Raw genomic sequence first — 18,523 nt, forward strand, 5'->3', positions numbered from 1 at the left:
AACTGCTGCAAACGTCTCGGATCCATGACTTAACAGCAACAAAGGATGATAAATAAATTTGATTTGTTAATTTATTTTAGATCTGTAACCGCTACCACATCAAAGTTTAATGTTCTGCTGAAGCTTTAGAAAACTAAAGCTGGTAGCCCGGTTGACAACGTACGGTAAGTTCCGGAGGTTAGGAAACGACGGGTTGCTCAGTGAGACACAAGCTAATGTTAGCTTGTAGAATCTGCTTTTGGCACAATTAGCGAGCTGGGGACAAAATTAGAGCTTCATTTTAGGCAAATTCTAGTTATAGTCTAAGCTAAACAGCAACCATCGACTGCCCGGCGTTGCAGTTGTGTTATTTAAATGCATACCTCTGTTGAAATAAAGTTCGGTCCCGTAGTGTTAGGCTAACCAGGCTAATTGAATAAGCAGTTCGGTCAAGTCTGCCTTCTCGGTCCACTGAACTAGTGTGTGCTTCATTTTAATTCTGTGTAATTGTGTGTCTCGGCCCCTGACACTAATACAATGACGTAAAAAGATTGAATAACAAACTATAGTGTGCTTGCATTGGTGCATGGCTGTCTTATTAGAATGTACAACTAAGAAGCTGAAGTTGGTTTCCGATTCGGGAAAGCTTTATTTGATTTGTGAAAGTTTTTTTTGTTTTTTTTTGCACCTGGACCACCTTAGAACTGGTCCAACTCCATAACTACAATATTTAGACACCTCAAAACTGGATTAGATTGTTCTACACAAATAGCAGGTAATGAATATAACTTAAAGAAAAATCAAACAGACTAAAAAGAGTGCGTCGTTGTGTGTGATTTTAAGGTCTGTACAATAAAATAGGCTTGACTTAAAAAAATTTGAAATGCAGAAGGTGAAAAATATGTTTAGAATTATTGCATTTGTTTTTTAAACAGATTTTCTTCTACATGCACTTCCACCAGACATCCAAGTGCTTAAAGATTTGGCTGTGTTTGAAAAAGAACCGCTTGCCATCACCGTGTTCAGTCTCAACCAGTTAGGAGTGGTGAGAGCATGAGTAAAATGACTGGAGGAGCAGAATATTAATCCTGTATGGTAACGTAGCATTGTGTAAAAAGGTCCGTCTGACTTGAAGTTCAATTATCCATATAAAAATTTTATTTGATGGATAAAATCATAAAAAACTTTTTCCACATCAGAAAAAAAGTACAATATCAATTGTTACTTGAAAAGTAACAGGTTTTAGCCTGTTTTCAGTCTTCTTTAAATTCTGTTCTATGTCTGCGATACATTTAGAGAAAGTAAGGAATTAATGGGTTTGAGGATTTTACCTATATCAGACACGATGCCAAAAACAGGATGGAATTTGCCCATCTTCATAAGAAAGATTTCACAAATCTTCCTTCTGCTCCACGGGAGGTTTCTGTCCTCCCTGAGCTCGTGTTAGGACACCTGCGTTACCGTTTGACAGGTGTACCGCCCCAGTCAAACTCCCCACCTGCCACTGTCCCTGAAGCGGGTCACACCCTGCACGCGTAGGGGTGTTTAATGCCAGTACTGTAGTTTTGGAGGTTTGAAGTGTATAGGTATTGTAGTTTTGTGAGGTAGACCAATTCTAAGGTGGTAGAAATGCAAAAAAAAGTACTAATATGGCCCTTTCTTGAACTTTCACAAATCCCAAACTAGGTTTATAAGATTCTGCTATTAGAATAATCTAGTCCAGGTTTGAAGAGTCTATGTACTGTAGTTTTTAAGTTGGAGAAGATTAAAGATGTTCAAGGTAATGAAAAATTGTGGTGGAATGATCCTTTAACTGTTTACGAATCATAAGCCAACTCCAGCTGGAGCGGTACAACTCAGATCTACTGATGAGTTATGCTAAGGAAAAAAAATCCGATTTATCTCTTGTTGCTGTTAGAAAAACATCTAGTAAGCCAAACCTGATTTCGTCAGTAAGATGGATTTTTGTGGGCATTGTTTTATAAATAAACCCGAGCTGTCTGGGATAATTGTGCTATTGGAAGAGCCAGCTGTGTCCACGTTTCAACTGTGTGATTTCAGGGTAAGCTGAATCATTTGTGGACAGTCCTACTTTATTATTTCAGCAAGTTTGTACAGTGCTCCTGTACCATTGGTTGTAAAACAGAACCTTAGCTTGTCGCTCGACAGTCAAAAGGCTCACCTTGACTCCTCCAAACAATCCTCCTGTTTTTTTTATATGGCAGCATAGTTTAATCTTCTGACCACAAACCTTTCTACAGAAGTCTTTTCACTTGCCCATGTGAGCGGCTGCAAATTTCACTCTAGCTTTAAGGTGTGGATTGTTGAGCCCTTCTTGCTCAGCAGCTTCTCACTGTCTAGCGATGTTAAACTCGCTTCGCTGTACACAGTGACACTGATGGTCCAACATCTATTTTGAGCCTCAGTGGTTTTTAGGTTGCTGCTGAACATTTTAACCAGTTCATTTGAAGGTGACAGTTTGGGTCAGATGGTTAAACCTTCCCAAACAAACATCAAAACTGGTTTTGAAAAGGTCACATTAGACATCTTGAATGTTTTTTTTTTTCTTTCAAAGTCCTGACCTCAACCCTTTTGAAAGTTTATGGACTATATGATTACAAACTGGGCCTATACCAGAAAACCATGTACCGTACTTTAAATAAATTCTGCCACTTTAGATGAGAAGGATGTTCAAATCTCCAGTCAGACATATGCTAGGACCTTGTAGAGGGCAACTCGAGTGTGGTTTCCTTTGCAAATCACCCAAGGTTGATTAACCAAATATCAGTAGTGGAGCATGTATATATTTGAGCCCACATGAATGATCATCCAACCGTGTGGATTAGGGATAATCTGTGTTAAATTCACACTTGGCACCCATTACTTGTTGACAATTCGTTGTAGTGGGAAAAAGAAAACTTCAAGTGCATCACTTAAAGCCCTAAATTATTATTGCATTCATGCTTTTGATGAGTCTACGCTAAACTTCTGGCTCCCGCTGTATCATTTTCTTCTGTCCTGCAGAAGCAGTCAAAGATTAGCAACCATAAAGACAGAGAATCTGCTTTAAAGATATTAAAATGGTAAGTTGTGCACAGTATTATGTTTTGCCTGACCCCACCACGTCTTTGATTTTATCATTGCTAATGAGTTTGTTGTTGTTTATCTTTTACAGATTCGAATTGCAGCTCTAAATGCTGCTTCGACAGCTGCCGATGAGTCTCAGGACCCACTGAGGAGCAGCAAAAGTCAGACCAAAGAGGCTCAGGTACAGATTAGATGATGATAAACTTAAGTGTGTAGCTAATCGTTATCTACACGATTCTTTGGGTAGAAACGAATTGCCTTTTTTTAACTTTAATTTACCTCAACAGGAAGCTGAGGCTTTTGCTTTATATCACAAAGCCTTGGATCTCCAGAAACATGACAAGTTTGAGGAGTCTGCCAAGGCCTACCATGAGCTTCTTAAAACTCCGCTGCTCAAAGAGGTAAACTCCCCTCGGTGTATTGTACAGGCCTGATCATGCTGTTAAGTTTTACACTCTTGTGTATAGGTCACTTAATTACAAAATTAGCTGTTAATATTGTTATTTTTAGGCATCCTTGTTTTAGAAATCTTTGACTCTGGTTCATTTAATGTTTTCTATACTGTAATACATTTTACTATTTGTTTTGGCTGTTTGAGTGCATGTTCTATGAATGAAAGTGTTTAAAATAGGCAGTTTTGCATTATCAGACTGTATATTTGAGCTGTTCTAGAGGTCTGAGAGAATGACTATGCCCCATAAAGCTCTGCATAAAGATCACTGCTTCTAAAATCTACTTGTGCCAGATGTAAATAATTTTATTCCCTGCATTCATCCTCCCTGTCCCTGCTGAAGAGAAGCATTCACAGAGGGAGTGGTGTGTTCAGGGTGATGCTTGGTGTTAGTTTTCCACCACATGCAGGTTTGAATGTAGGCCAAAAAGTTATACTAGGAGGTGCACGGCTAGTAATTGTTCTATCGACAGATTCTTCCACCTGAGCTGTGAATATTTGCAGCTAATCCAGAGTAGCCCTGGGCCTCTTGGTTGGTTCTCTGATAAACCCTCTCTTGTTTAAATTTTCCTCTAACCTCATAGACCTTTACAGAGCTCCTGTATTTACAAGTTTTGTAAGTTGCTGAATGGTCTTGTAACCCAATGCTTCTTTCTTGTAATGTTTATTGTCCTTCTAAGTTGCTGTTGCTGTGCTTCTCCGTTGCCATTCGTACCAAATCTTATTTACGGTTTAATATTTCAGGCCATGCCCTCAGAAGATCAAAGAGTGGGTCTGAAGCATCCTGGACTGATGCTAAAATATTCAACTTTTAAAAACCTGGCTAGCATGGCTGCAATACGGGATGACTTGGGGAAAGCCATGGAGTTTTATTTGGAGGTAAAACTGTCATTCTCATGGTTATGTTGTAAATATTTTTGGTTTGTATTTTTGGAAATGTCCCTGCTTTGCTTACAGTTTTAATTGGAATGAATTGTGCTGATGAGTTTGTTTTTTAACTCCTGCCCTGGTTTGGGCTTTATTTTTCTAGGCCGTCATGTTGGACTCCACTGATGTGAACATGTGGTATAAAATTGGTCAGGTGGCTGTGCGACTTGTGCGCATCCCTCTTGCTCGTCATGCGTTTGAGGAGGGCCTACACTGCAACCAGGACCACTGGCCATGTCTGGACAACCTTATCACTGTTCTGTATGCCCTTAGTGACTATACTTGTGAGTAATGCGTATCCTCATGTATTGCTATGACTTTTTCATAACCGGGTTCGTAACATCTCTCATCGCAGTTTCAAGTAACTGTTTGTGAACAAAACTTGGAGCAAATGTTGTTCTCCTGCTTTATAAACCTTTATAAACCTGCTTTTTGTTAGAATCTCATGAAATTGAATGACTAGTGTTTTAGGTGTTTTTGTTTTATAATCGTCTCCTACTCAGCAGATATGATTACAGCAGGCTGAGCCGACCATGTGGCACACAGACGGGATGCCGCAGTATCTTCTCTCTCTGTCTAAATTTACATTGTAAAGTTTTTAAACACTTAGATTCTGAGTTGATCACGGCCTAAAATCCAGGTTGGCTAGCCTTGCACATGTACAGGGGTTGGACAATGAAACTGAAACACCTGGTTTTAGACCACAATAATTTATTAGTATGGTGTAGGGCCTCCTTTTGCGGCCAATACAGCGTCAATTCATCTTGGGAATGACATATACAAGTCCTGCACAGTGGTCAGAGGGATTTTAAGCCATTCTTCTTGCAGGATAGTGGCCAGGTCACTACGTGATACTGGTGGAGGAAAACGTTTCCTGACTCGCTCCTCCAAAACACCCCAAAGTGGCTGAATAATATTTAGATCTGGTGACTGTGCAGACCATGGGAGATGTTCAACTTCACTTTCATGTTCATCAAACCAATCTTTCACCAGTCTTGCTGTGTGTATTGGTGCATTGTCATCCTGATACAATGTTTGAACCATTGGATGCACATGGTCCTCAAGAATGGTTCGGTAGTCCTTGGCAGTGACGCACCCATCTAGCACAAGTATTGGGCCAAGGGAATGCCATGATATGGCAGCCCAAACCATCACTGATCCACCCCCATGCTTCACTCTGGGCATGCAACAGTCTGGGTGGTACGCTTCTTTGGGGCTTCTCCACACCGTAACTCTCCTGGATGTGGGGAAAACAGTAAAGGTGGACTCATCAGAGAACAATACATGTTTCACATTGTCCACAGCCCAAGATTTGCGCTCCTTGCACCATTGAAACCGACGTTTGGCATTGACATGAGTGACCAAAGGTTTGGCTATAGCAGCCCGGCCGTGTATATTGACCCTGTGGAGCTCCCGACGGACAGTTCTGGTGGAAACAGGAGAGTTGAGGTGCACATTTAATTCTGCCGTGATTTGGGCAGCCGTGGTTTTATGTTTTTTGGATACAATCCGGGTTAGCACCCGAACATCCCTTTCAGACAGCTTCCTCTTGCGTCCACAGTTAATCCTGTTGGATGTGGTTCGTCCTTCTTGGTGGTATGCTGACATTACCCTGGATACCGTGGCTCTTGATACATCACAAAGACTTGCTGTCTTGGTCACAGATGCGCCAGCAAGACGTGCACCAACAATTTGTCCTCTTTTGAATTCTGGTATGTCACCCATAATGTTGTGTGCCTTTCAATATTTTGAGCAAAACTGTGCTCTTACCCTGCTAATTGAACCTTCACACTCTGCTCTTACTGGTGCAATGTGCAATCAATGAAGACTGGTTACCAGGCTGGTCCAATTTAGCCATGAAACCTCCCACACTAAAATGACAGGTGTTTCAGTTTCATTGTCCAACCGCTGTGTGGAAATGGATACACAAAACATGGTCTGAGTTTTGTCGAGGACTCCCGATAGCGATGGTCAATAAATGATGTGATCCGTCTACAGGGATCAAACCAGGAAAATCCTATTTTTCATCCTATTTTTTTCAACCAAAAGGAATTAAGTAAACTTTATCTGCATTTTTGCAGATTGTTTATACTTCATTGCCAAAGCCCTGGAGAAGGACCACTGCTACTCTAAAGGCCTGGTGTTAAAGGAAAAAATCTTCAAGGAGCAGCCTTGTTTGAAGAGGGATACGATGCAGATGTTTACAAAATGGTAAAACCAGTTCACTTTTTCTTTTTAGGAGAGTCATAAATTTACAATGTGCTGTAAACAAACATTTCACAGTACTGAAGGTTTGCGTGTATTTTGCTGTGGGTTATTGCAGCGACATGTCCATTCACTTTGTGGAAGTGGAAGAGGAAGAGCGCAGATCCATCATTGAGGAAGCTCTCGAGATAAGGAAGCGCAGACAGTCTCTCTCTCACTGTGAACCAAAACCGGACCTTGACCTGATTCAGCCTATACACTGTCTCTCGTTAGTTTTTATTTTGTATTTCTTCATCCTATTTGGATGCTAAATGTATATTACTGAAAATAGTAACCTTCTTATACTAGCCCCTTGGGCAAAAGTATTTGTTGTTTCTTCTCTGAGTTTTTTGTCTGTAAATTTGAAGTCTCTCCTGTCTAACCTCAGATGGAAGCATTTAGGCGAAAGCTTTCTTGCAATGTACAAACATCAGACCACCTGCGAACCTCCACGATCGAGTCTGGGCCGCAGAATTGACTTGTCATCGTACTGTGACCCGAACTTCTGCCAGAACCTTCCCCAACTGAGTAGCCCTGTGAGTATGGGCTTGACCACTGTGCTGAGCAGCCCCAGTTCATCCCTGCCACCAGTAGCCTTTAATGAGCCTGCAGTCCTTATCCAGCCTGGTTCTCAGCCTCAAATTACCCTGGGCCAGACTACTATCGAGGTCACTACTTCAGCTCCCCCTGGTGGTCAGTTTATTTCTGTCTTTTTCCAGCTTACATCATTTCTTTTGTAAAATAGAAAAAATAAGCTTTTACACTAATATTCAGTAATTCTGGGACGTTCACATCCCTTGAATCTTTTGACATTTTGCCACGTTACACTCTACGAATTTCAGTGTCTTTTGTTGGGAGTTTTTTGTGATAGACCAACATAAGGTAGTTCATAAGTGGAACGTGGAAGGGTTTTTAAAATGTTTTTTACAAATAAAGATCTGAGAAGTGTTGCATACCTTTGCTTTCAGTGCCCTTGGATCATTCTGCTATAGAAGCACCTTTTGCTGCAGTTACCGCTGCATGTCTTTAGGGGGCCTGTCGCTGTCAACTTTGCACATTCAGGAACTGACATTTTTGCCTATTTGTATTTGGAAAATATCTCCAGGTCATTAAGATTGAATGATGAGCATCATCCTTTTTGAAGATTTACTACAGAATCTCAGTGGTATATATGTCTGGGCTTTGAATAGGACATTTTAACACATGACTATCCTTTGAGCAAAATCGTTCCCTGCTGAAAGGTAAACCTCCTGTCCATTCTCAAGTCTTCTGGAGCCTCTTACAGGTTTCATTCCAGGAGAAGCTCCTCTGTCTCTGCTTGGAAAAAAAGCATCCCCACAGTGTTATGCTGCCTCCACTACATGTTACTGTGGGGATTGTGTGTTCAAAGATTAGTTATTAGATGAATTCAGAAGGCATTTGCTTGACTTAGATTTTATTTACAGATTAAAAGGGTTTAATAATGAATGTGTGCTGCACCTTTCAGATGTTTATTTGTAAAAAGCGTTCAGAGCCATGCAACCTTTTCCTTCTGTGTCTCTATTTTGCGCTACTTTGTGTTGACCGATTACACAAAAGCCAAAAAAATGCATAAAAAAATAGTTTGTAACTTGCCAAAATGTGGAAATGCTCAAGTAGTATGAACACTTTTGCAAGCCACTTTTTATTGTTGTTTTGAATATTCTGTTATGTTCACAGCTGCAAGCATGGAAATTTCCCTGGCTGATAAAGGGAAGAAGGCTCCCAAAAGAAAACGTGGCGTGGAGGATAGCGGTGAGACGGCCAAACGTCGCTCGGCACGTGTTCGAAACACTAAATGTAAGAAGGAAGAGAAGATTGATTTTCAGGAGCTTCTTTTTAAATACTTACCTTCCAGGTAGGTTGGCCTAAAACGTATGCACAAAATCAATAAACATTTTTATAGCTCTGCTTTTTTATTTTAATTTGGAACATTATTTTCTTGTTCATTTTAGGCTAAAGAAGTTCGATCCTGATGATGATGAGAGCTTGGGGAATATTGAGACTCAGTGTAATGGGAAGGATGACGTTCAGCCTTATCATGAAAGCTGCTTACCAGCTGACTATGTTGAACCCATGGAATCTGGTATTCTGCATATTCTTTTTAAGGTGTCAGCTTGCTTTGCATTGGAACATAATGATAAACTAAACATCTTTGCATTTTTCCTTTGATAGAGCAACAAGATGTTCACAACTTCTTGCTTAATAATTTGACCAATGGTGGAATATTGGATCTGATGATGCGCTATCTGAAAGCAATTGGTCTGAAGTTCATGGAGGAGTGGCCACGGGGGCTGACCACTGTGGTGCTGGAGGTTTATCAGACTTGGAGGAAGCACAGCTTGGGCCTGCCTAATCCTCTCCTTCGGGACTGCAGCAACCAGCACATTCGGGTAAGAAAAAAAAAAAGAAAACTGTTTAATTGTTGGGTGTTTGTCACTGAGAGCCCCTCCAGAACGTAAAGGCTCAGACCTCATGCTGTTGTGGAGCAACATGGTGTATGTTCAACCAAAGTAGGGCCAAAATATCATATCTGGACAGTAAAATTACAATTGGGATTTTTATTTATTTATTATTATTACTGATTTTCATCTATATGGCAAATTTTTAACATTTGCCTGAAGTACAACTGGTTGGTAATATTTAAGTTTAGTGCTGTGCTGAGAAATCCACTGGTGACTCAAATCGAATGATTTTCACCCCTACTGACCCTGACTGGTCAGAAACTCAAAATGTCTATATTTTAACGGTCAGTGAACGCATCATACCGAGTTGTGCTGACTATACTCAGTGTGGACATTATTACAGTGGCAAGACAGCCTAAAGTTAGTTACATTCATTTAGAAATGAAGTCAGAGAATGAACAAAAGCTGTTTAAGGCGGCTATTTTCTATGCAGGAACTTTGAATGGTCATTTCACTCCTTCGCACCTTTCTTGAGTTTTGTCCTTTCAGTACTTTTGATAGTTTCTGCCTATCCAGGAAATGCTGACAATGAGCTTGGCCTGTATGGAGTTACAGCTGGAACAATGGTTACACAACAAAGGGAAGATTGGTAAGCTCATTCTCATGGTGTTGGATGTTTTTTTTGTTATTGATAGAACCTGGTTGTATGATGTGTGACTATTGCTCCAGAGTACGTACGTACTCTTAGCAGAACTATCAAAGTTCAAATTAAACTACTTGTTGTTTATTCGGGGCTTCTGCAAGGCCTTAAAAAGTCTTCAAGTTATTGGTCATCAAAATGTTTGACCTCAAATGTTTGATAAATGCGCAGATTATTTATTCTTTTTAAATGTCTGTTTAAATGAATTTGTATCCAGAACCCTCCCAAATTAACTTCTACATTTAACATGACTTTAACACAACTTGGCTTGTAAATGGGGATTTGCGTTGTTGACAGCTGTTTAAATAGGCAAATAGCTATAACCTGTCATTAATAATTGTTATGAAGCTAAAGTAAATGCTCGTACACAAGTGTACATGATGTAAAACGCCAGTGAAGTTGGGTGTAAATACACCAGCGTCACATGCCAGAGTTGAAAAATCCCAAAATAGGTAGACAAGCTATCTTTAACTTGTCTACCAAGTAAGTTTAAAAGTGGGTCCCAAATTAAAATCTTAAAAAGTCTTAAATGTAACTTTTTAAAGCTTGTAATTGACGATCTTGTTTATCTTTGGAAGTTGCTAAATCGAAACATGTTTACGTACATTAGGTGTTAGGGTTGTAACGGTACTCGCATATGTACCGGACATTTTCGGTACACGCCTTTTTGGTCCTGAACACACGTGTAACGAACAGTTACAGCGTTATAAAACAGAACACATGCAGACTGTTTATGTGCCGAACTGAGTTCACAGTTCTAAGGTCAGTTTAAACGTTTAACACAAAACGGTGTGGACCCCCAGCTATCTCTGAAGTCTGCTAATCAATAACTGGTTCTTTTTTCAGCTACAGGGATGATGTAGAAAGAAAGGACTGAACTAAAGGCTTGTCAGCATTATTCACCACTTCAGTACTTACTAAAAACCTCAAGCCAAATGTAAACAGCCCTGGTCCTGGAGGAATAGTTAGCTAAGGTCTTAATCCTGCTGCCTGCAGTAGTATTGTAAAATGTAGTAGTATAAAATGCTGCGCAGCAGCAGACATGTCGGCAGGATTCCTTCTGAGGAGAGCAGGCTTCCCAGCAGCTGAATTTCATGCACTACTGGATTGTCTATATATTAATCAAATCCAAAGTGATGTTTTATTCTTAAATATCAGCACCGTTTTATTCTGAAAGTCCTAAATACCAGCCTTCACCATTTTCAGATGGTTTTGGCTATATTTGATTATCCTTTATATTAATGGAAAATAAACCAAATCTCCAGTCAGAGCTTAGTTTTAACCAGTTCTAAAAAATCATATCTTTGTTCTCTGCTGAATAAAGTAGAAATAAATAGTTTCTGATGATCAAAGCATAACAAAAATGTACCGAACTGTGACTTAAAAGCGGAGGTACATACTGAAACCAGGATGTTATTGTACCTTTACACCCTATTAGGTATTATTTACAGTTGGTTTTTACAGACGTCATTAAATCTTGTCCAGTTATTCCAAGAGGAAATTGTGGCGGTCCCAGCAGTGACACGTCTGACTCCGAATTCCCTGGACAACACTTCCAGGGCGACTTGTTAATCCTGGCCCTCGGTTCCTCCCAAAGAGATCTGTTTGAGAATGATTGGTTAGACGTCATGGTACGTGTCTACTGGCTGAAAGCACGATTCTTGGCCCTGCAGGTAAAATCGACGTTTCCTAGTTTTGTTCATGAGTCTTTTTCACACAGTCTACCCAGAGCTGTCATTTAATGTCACAGTTGTTTTTGGCTTTTGACAGGGAGATATGGAGTTGGCCCTTGAAAGCTATGATGTTTGTATAGGCCTGCTGCAGGGCAAACCAAAGGCCACTGATGGGAGACATTATACCATCAACCTGCCAAACCTATGTGTAGATGCAGCCATATCTGCGGAGGAGGTTGGTAAAATATTTGATATACTTCCTTATCTAATGCTCAATACACGATTACAGAAAGTCTTCAAGGATAACGGATTTAATACGTAAAATGTTACTGTGTTCACACAAGGAGTTAGTGCTGTGAATGTGTTTTCTCTGATCCCATGTATAGATCGACAAGAGACTGAAGTCGTTGGAGCGTTGTCAGTCTTTAGAGGAGATCCAGCGTCTCTTTGAGTCTGCAGACTTTGAGTCTGTTGTTGGCCTGCTGCAACCCACTTTAAATTATGAAAACAGGGGCAAATCTCTGGAGTTTGTGAGCTCGGCACCGGAGCGTCCTGCCCAGCTGATGCTACTGCAGGTTGGAAGTACTATAAAGCTCTTTATCCGCTGTAGAAACGGGACTGTTTTTAGGAAAAGCTGTATTTATTCTCAAGGTTTTGGCCAAAATAGCTCTAGAAATATTTGAAAAGTAGCGCATTGACAGGAAAAATGTGTCTGAACCCTGTCTGTAGCTGTTGATTTGTTGCTTTAAGCATTGACATAGTTGGAAAACAAAATTACATCATATTATGTTTGTGAATTTACTTTAAAGGAATTAAAAAAGCTGCCATTCATAATGTGCTTGAGTTTTGGGTAAACTCCTTACACTGTGACCTTTCCCCCTTTCTCCAGAACTCCCTGTTGAAGCTGCAGGACTACTGGCAATGCTTGGAGAGCAGCGAGCTGGCTTTGAACGAAGCCCTGCTGCAGCTCAACTCTGCTCCAGGCGGTTCTACTCCTAGCAAGGAAGAGTGGGTCGTCACCATAAGAAAGTTGCTGGATGGCATCGAAATCTGCTTCAACAAAGAACCGGAGCTTCTGAGCAAAGTCCCTCATTTCTCAAGCTTGGCTCGACTGGCAAACAATCTAATTCAGGTTTGAAAGAAGGGATGGGAATACAGTAAAACGGTAACCGCAATAAATTGTTTTATTGCTTTATTCTGACCTGTTGCTGTGTTTTATTTCCCTCTAGCTGATTGATCTTAGCATGAGTACTTCAGATGATCCAAAGGAGCCATATTTCTTCTCAGTTGTGCCTTGGATTATTTTGTATCGCATTATCAAACACGAGGAGACTGCTTTTGACTGTATGCTTCGGCAGCATATATCTTTAGATGACGACGAAGGTGTGTTGAGTCGTTGCTTCTCCCTCATTCAATGCTTTGAGTTTTTTTCTTTTTATTAACGCTGAAATGTCTGATTTTTCAGATGCACCAGAAACTCCCATGCTTCCCTCCTCTCTGATGCTTTTGAGTACAGCTCATGAGTATCTGGGTCGTCGTTCCCTTTGCTGCAGCTCAGAGGGTGCCTTCCTGAAGTTCTTTGTAAGATCGTACATGGAACTCCCTTAGCAAACATTGTTTTTAACAGGTCTCATTTAGATAATTAACTGTATTGATACAGTATGATGTATTGAAAAATCTGGTAAACCTGTTGTATTCGGCCTCTCCACAGCCCATACATTTTTGTGCTGAAATTACAGCCACAAGTATTTGCACATTGTTTTGTTCGTTCTTGTTTTAAAAATAGTTCAGTCTCATTCAGACTGCATGATTAACATTGGTTTTTAAGTTTTTACTACAGACTCTCAGCTGGATTTAGTGCTGGACTTTGACTACACCATTCTAACACAGTAATATGAACTTTGATCCAAACCATTCCATTTCACCTCTAGCCGTATGTCCTGCTGAAAGGGGAAGCTCCGTCTCATTGTTCTGCAGCCTTTAGCAGGATTTCTTGCCCTACGTTCAGCTCCATTCATCTTCCCTTCAGATCTCACCAGCTTCCCCCGTCCCTGCTCAAGAAAAGCATTCCCACAGCCTGATACTCCCTCCATGTTTTTTCATGATGGGGGTGATAGGTTTTCAATGTAGACATGTTTAATGTTGATTTCTTCTGAGCAGAACATATATTTACATGCCTTTGTATGTCTCGTATAAAACAGTTTTTTTTTTTGTTTTTTTTTTTCTGCTTCACAACTTATTTGGTGCAGATTAGGATATTGGAGAAGGAATTTGCTGCTTCCACCAACAATGACTCTCATCCCTATAAAGAAGAGCTTGAAATGGCCTTGGAGCAATGCTTTTTCTGCTTATACGCCTACCCCAGTAAGAAGAGCAAGGCGCGCTACCTTGAGGACCACTCATCTCCACAGGTTATTCCTACAATTTCTCACCTATATTTCGTCTTCTTTCAAGATTCATGTCTAGTTTGCTAATCAGACTTCCATAAACTAAAAGTTAGCAACAAAATCAACAAAGGTAGCTGAGCTGTTATGTAGCTAATGGGGAAATGGTGATGAAGAGGCGGTGCAGTAGTAAAGAGGTGGCTCAAGGCTTTGCCTAATTGGTATTTCTTAGTTGTATTGCCAAACTTATGTAAGAGGTGTCCATGAAAAGGAGTAGACTGCCGATGACGCAAACATGCACCCTTAGTGAACCTCTCGATGCTGAAACGGTCAGATATATAACCATTAACATTGTTTGTTACTGAGCCACACAAAACAGGTTACAGAACTATTTTTACTCCACTGAGTGAGAAATGATGAATATTTGTGTAAGCCGCAAACGACATATCTGCAAAATGCAGTTTTTTTAAATGGTAAATGGCCTACACGTATAGCGCTTTTTCAAGTCCCCAGAGACCCCAAAGCGCTTTACAATACAGTCGTTCACCCATTGATACACACATTCACACGCTGACAGTGGTGAGCTACAATGTAGCCACAGCTGCCCTGGGGCACACTGACAGAAGTGAGGCTGTTATACATCTGGCGCCACTGAGACGGACAGAGCGAGGTTTCGAACGAGGAACGAACGGGTTACAGGACGAACTCCTTCCACCTGAGTCACTGCCGCCCCTAGTTCAGTATTTAATGCAAAGACTCTGTAACGGCTTCATTGTTTTTCTATTTGCTCTCTGAACTCCCGGTTTACTTGAACTGATTTCTAGTATTTCTAGTCTATAAACGCCATAAGAACTAAAGGAAATGATGGGAGCAAAAAGCTTCTGTGTGTAGCCACTTTATTCCCACTGGCATTGCTTCCATCCATCCATCCATTTATGTGTCCTATTTATTTGCCCACCCATTTATCGGACCCGCTAACATCCATAATGCGATTTTTACTGATTCTGAATTTAAATCTGGGCCAGATCTGCAGTATACATAGTATACCTTCGTTTTTAATTTTTGTACCAATATTATAAACACACAAAAATGGCGAAATATTGAATTTGGTTATCATCATTGTGGAAGAACCTAGTTATTAATTTTAATGGTTGTTTTTGCAATGCTCTTGTCCAGCCACAAGTGGGAGTCTGTGCATTTAGGTTGCGATTATTCTGGCTGTAATTACATAATACCACAGTGCTAGAGAAGGGGTGCCCATTAATCTGTTGTTGCACTGATGCTAATCAGTTGAACTTGGGCCTGGTTTTGGGTTTTACAGGTCGAGCTTCAGTGGACCGATGCTCTCTTCATGTTCCAGTATTTCAAACCAAAGTCACTGCCTGAGTTTGACAGCTATAAGACTAGCACAGTGTCTGCAGAACTGGCCAATCTGCTGAGGAGATTTGCAAGCATAGCGCCCCCAAGTGAGACCCCCACCTTCACCATGGATGAAGTGGCAGCCTACATTGAGGACATGACGGAGAAGGTCAGTTTACTGGGTTACTATGAGGGGTACTAAACAATGTTGAAATATGTCCTTTTTGTCTTCATTTGCAAGTTTGTCCTTAAAAATCTGACTATTTGACATTTATCACTTGAAGGTCCCTTCACTTCCAGCAGGCAGCCCCCCTGCACCTCCAATCATCAATGAGATCTACTATCTGTTGGCTGATTATCACTTCAAGAACAAGGAGCAGTCCAAAGCTATTAAGTTCTATATGCATGACATTTGCGTATGCCCCAATAGGTCAGTAATTTCTTCACACTGTTGTCAGTGATTACATCTGTCTTCAAAATGCTGGATGTTTCTCTACTGCTCAGACCTCACTTCACATTCTCAACTACATCTAGAATGTTGGTTTTCTAAGATTTAAGACGGATTTATTGTAAAAACTTTGCTTAAATTACTGCTCATTTGTAAACTTAAAGCATTTCTGCTTCAGTTCAGCTTCTTCACTAGATCAGCTCATTCATTCAGCTCACGGGATTCACACAGCATTTATGCAATAAAAGCAGTTCTACTTTTTATGTAATTTTAAAGGGTTTTAGAAGTGAACTTAATAGCAAACCTGTCGTCTCTCAGATTTGACTCCTGGGCAGGCATGGCTTTAGCCAGAGCCAGCCGTATCCAAGAAAAGCTCAATTCCAATGAGCTGAAAAGTGACGTTCCTATATGGAAGCACTCGCAGGCCGTGCTAAACTGCTTCAAGAGAGCCCTGGAGATAGACGGCTCCAACCTGTCCTTGTGGATTGAGTACGGAACCATTTCGTATGCGCTGCATTCTTTTGCTTCTCGGCAGCTCAAGCAATGGCAAAATGAACTCCCTGCAGAGGTTGTTAAACAGGTGAGGCCTATCTAGCTCATAATGTTTCCCATGACAGTTTGGGTTGCATCTGCTTTGATGCCATATTTTTATGCTCAACAGTCACATTGCACCACTTTAGATTTTTTTATTTCTCTACAGTAGAGCTTATTGATATGCCGCCTTGAGAAAAAAACACTAGATGTTTGCCTTGTTTGTTTGTTTGCGTTATTTCAGATGGAGGAAAGAAGAGACTCCATGCTGGAGACAGCTTTTCAGTGTTTCCAGGGTGCATCCCGCTGTGAGGGTGACAGCGATGAAGAAGAGTGGCTTATTCACTACATGCTGGGGAAGATAGCCGAGAAGCGCAGGAAGCCCCCTGTTGAATATCTGCAGCTTTACAAAAAGGTAAACCTGCTTATCATTCTTTGACAGTGTTGCGGAGTTGAAGTATCCTTTACAGTCCTACAATGTAATCTTTTTTTATCCTACATACAAGAATAAATGGCTTAAATAACTCTGCAGTTAAGATTAGATCTGTTGTCTCAGGTGACACTCAGTGCCTTGCAAAAGTATTCACACCCCCTTTTAACTTTTTCACAATACAGCCACAAACTTCAATGTATTTCATACGATAGATGAACACAATGTAGTGCATAATTGGAAAGCAGAAAAAAACGCATACCCCATTTTTAATAATTTGTACCAATAAAAATCTGAAAAGTGGGGCCTATGTTTGTTTTTTTGCCCTCTTTTAATGAACAACAATAGGGCAATTTATTTCAGCCAATTGCCTTAAGATGTCATCTTATAAGTAAGTTCAGTCCCTCTCTGTAATTCAGGCTTTGAGAGAGAACATAAGTTGACAAACGGCATCATGAGACACATGCATAGCAGACAGGTCAGGGAAGAAGTTGTGGAGAAGTTTAAGGGGGACATGTTATGCTTTTAAATCTTTTCTTTTCACACTTAAATCATTTAGTTATGGTCTATATAAAGTGGAACAGCAATGCTTTGGTCTGTATTCCTTGTTATTGTAGCTCCACAGACCCCTCTTTTACCCCTGTTCTGAGGTGCATCTGAGACCAACTCATTTTGGTGTGGTCTCTTTAGATGCTGTTGAGGTGCTTCACACCCCACCCCCCTACAGGTCAAGGTGCACTCCACTTTAACCCCATCTGCCAATTTTCTAGTTAGATAATAGAGATACAATTATCTAGCGCCGCAGAATGCAAAACTGTTTGTGTAATAATACATTTCAAAACACGCAGTACCGTTATGTCCTTAAGGAGCTAAAAGCAGCACACAGCGCTAACAAAAGCAGAAGGCACAATGCTACTTCTATTAAAACCATGGCCTGGATGTCATATCAACACACAATTCATGTCTAGATTAAAGTTTGGTGTCATTTTGGCGTTATTTGCAGCTTATCGCTTTCCTGTGTTCATCGTTTCAATAGACAGAAGGAACTGACCCCTTAATCAGATTACTTCTTTTGGCAAATCCTTCTTGATACTGGTGGAGGTTGCTGAAGGCACTCGTAATAGAAGTGTTTCGCGCAGACAAAGAGGAATTTTCCCACTGATGTGGGAACATTTCCATGAAAAATAAAATTTAACCAGGCACTTTGAAGAGGTTCTAATGCTGGGGACGATGTAATGAATTGTGTCTGCATTCCTACAGACTCCAAGTACACAACAAAATATGTTTAAAGGCTAAAAAAGTGGATTTTCTATGATATGTCCCCTTTAAAACAAGGTTAATCAGAGAAGGGGCCAAGTGGATCTTAATGACTGGTGTAGATAATTATAGTCGGTGGTATAGGTTCAGTTTCCAAAGCAAATTCATGTGCTAGAATGGTCCAGTTGAAGTCTAGTCCTAAATGTAATGGAGTTTGTGTGGCAAAGCTTGTAAACTGTTGCCAACAGATACTCTCCATCCATTGTGACTGAGGTATTTTGCAAAAAACTGTAGCTATACAGGGGTTGGACAATGAAACTGAAACACCTGTCATTTTAGTGTGGGAGGTTTCATGGCTAAATTGGACCAGCCTGGTAACCAGTCTTCATTGATTGCACATTGCACCAGTAAGAGCAGAGTGTGAAGGTTCAATTAGCAGGGTAAGAGCACAGTTTTGCTCAAAATATTGAAATGCACACAACATTATGGGTGACATACCAGAGTTCAAAAGAGGACAAATTGTTGGTGCACGTCTTGCTGGCGCATCTGTGACCAAGACAGCAAGTCTTTGTGATGTATCAAGAGCCACGGTATCCAGGGTAATGTCAGCATACCACCAAGAAGGACGAA

At 40.6% G+C, this 18,523-nt stretch overlaps 1 protein-coding gene across 6 annotated transcripts in view; it reads left to right on the plus strand.

Moving 5' to 3' along the window:
• Window positions 1-18,523, plus strand: part of cabin1 (calcineurin binding protein 1) — a 65,930-nt gene continuing 47,407 nt past the window's right edge. For 5 of the 6 annotated variants that reach the window (XM_047381237.1, XM_047381239.1, XM_047381240.1 and 2 more), the window contains exons 1-24: window positions 1-164; window positions 3,004-3,062; window positions 3,155-3,247; window positions 3,354-3,467; window positions 4,262-4,396; window positions 4,548-4,728; window positions 6,526-6,655; window positions 6,768-6,917; window positions 7,077-7,381; window positions 8,387-8,564; window positions 8,662-8,792; window positions 8,882-9,099; window positions 9,688-9,760; window positions 11,297-11,484; window positions 11,582-11,719; window positions 11,871-12,059; window positions 12,374-12,616; window positions 12,714-12,867; window positions 12,950-13,065; window positions 13,734-13,895; window positions 15,190-15,396; window positions 15,512-15,657; window positions 15,994-16,255; window positions 16,451-16,621. In XM_047381237.1, the coding sequence (XP_047237193.1) occupies window positions 3,060-3,062; window positions 3,155-3,247; window positions 3,354-3,467; window positions 4,262-4,396; window positions 4,548-4,728; window positions 6,526-6,655; window positions 6,768-6,917; window positions 7,077-7,381; window positions 8,387-8,564; window positions 8,662-8,792; window positions 8,882-9,099; window positions 9,688-9,760; window positions 11,297-11,484; window positions 11,582-11,719; window positions 11,871-12,059; window positions 12,374-12,616; window positions 12,714-12,867; window positions 12,950-13,065; window positions 13,734-13,895; window positions 15,190-15,396; window positions 15,512-15,657; window positions 15,994-16,255; window positions 16,451-16,621 (3,687 nt within the window). In that variant the 5' untranslated portion in view covers window positions 1-164; window positions 3,004-3,059. Of the gene's footprint in view, window positions 165-1,930; window positions 2,042-3,003; window positions 3,063-3,154; window positions 3,248-3,353; window positions 3,468-4,261; window positions 4,397-4,547; window positions 4,729-6,525; window positions 6,656-6,767; window positions 6,918-7,076; window positions 7,382-8,386; window positions 8,565-8,661; window positions 8,793-8,881; window positions 9,100-9,687; window positions 9,761-11,296; window positions 11,485-11,581; window positions 11,720-11,870; window positions 12,060-12,373; window positions 12,617-12,713; window positions 12,868-12,949; window positions 13,066-13,733; window positions 13,896-15,189; window positions 15,397-15,511; window positions 15,658-15,993; window positions 16,256-16,450; window positions 16,622-18,523 lie in introns of those variants that run through there. The other variant, XM_047381238.1, reaches the window with a different exon arrangement.

This window comes from Girardinichthys multiradiatus, chromosome 12 (assembly GCF_021462225.1).
Source record: "Girardinichthys multiradiatus isolate DD_20200921_A chromosome 12, DD_fGirMul_XY1, whole genome shotgun sequence".
Lineage (NCBI taxonomy): Eukaryota > Metazoa > Chordata > Actinopteri > Cyprinodontiformes > Goodeidae > Girardinichthys > Girardinichthys multiradiatus.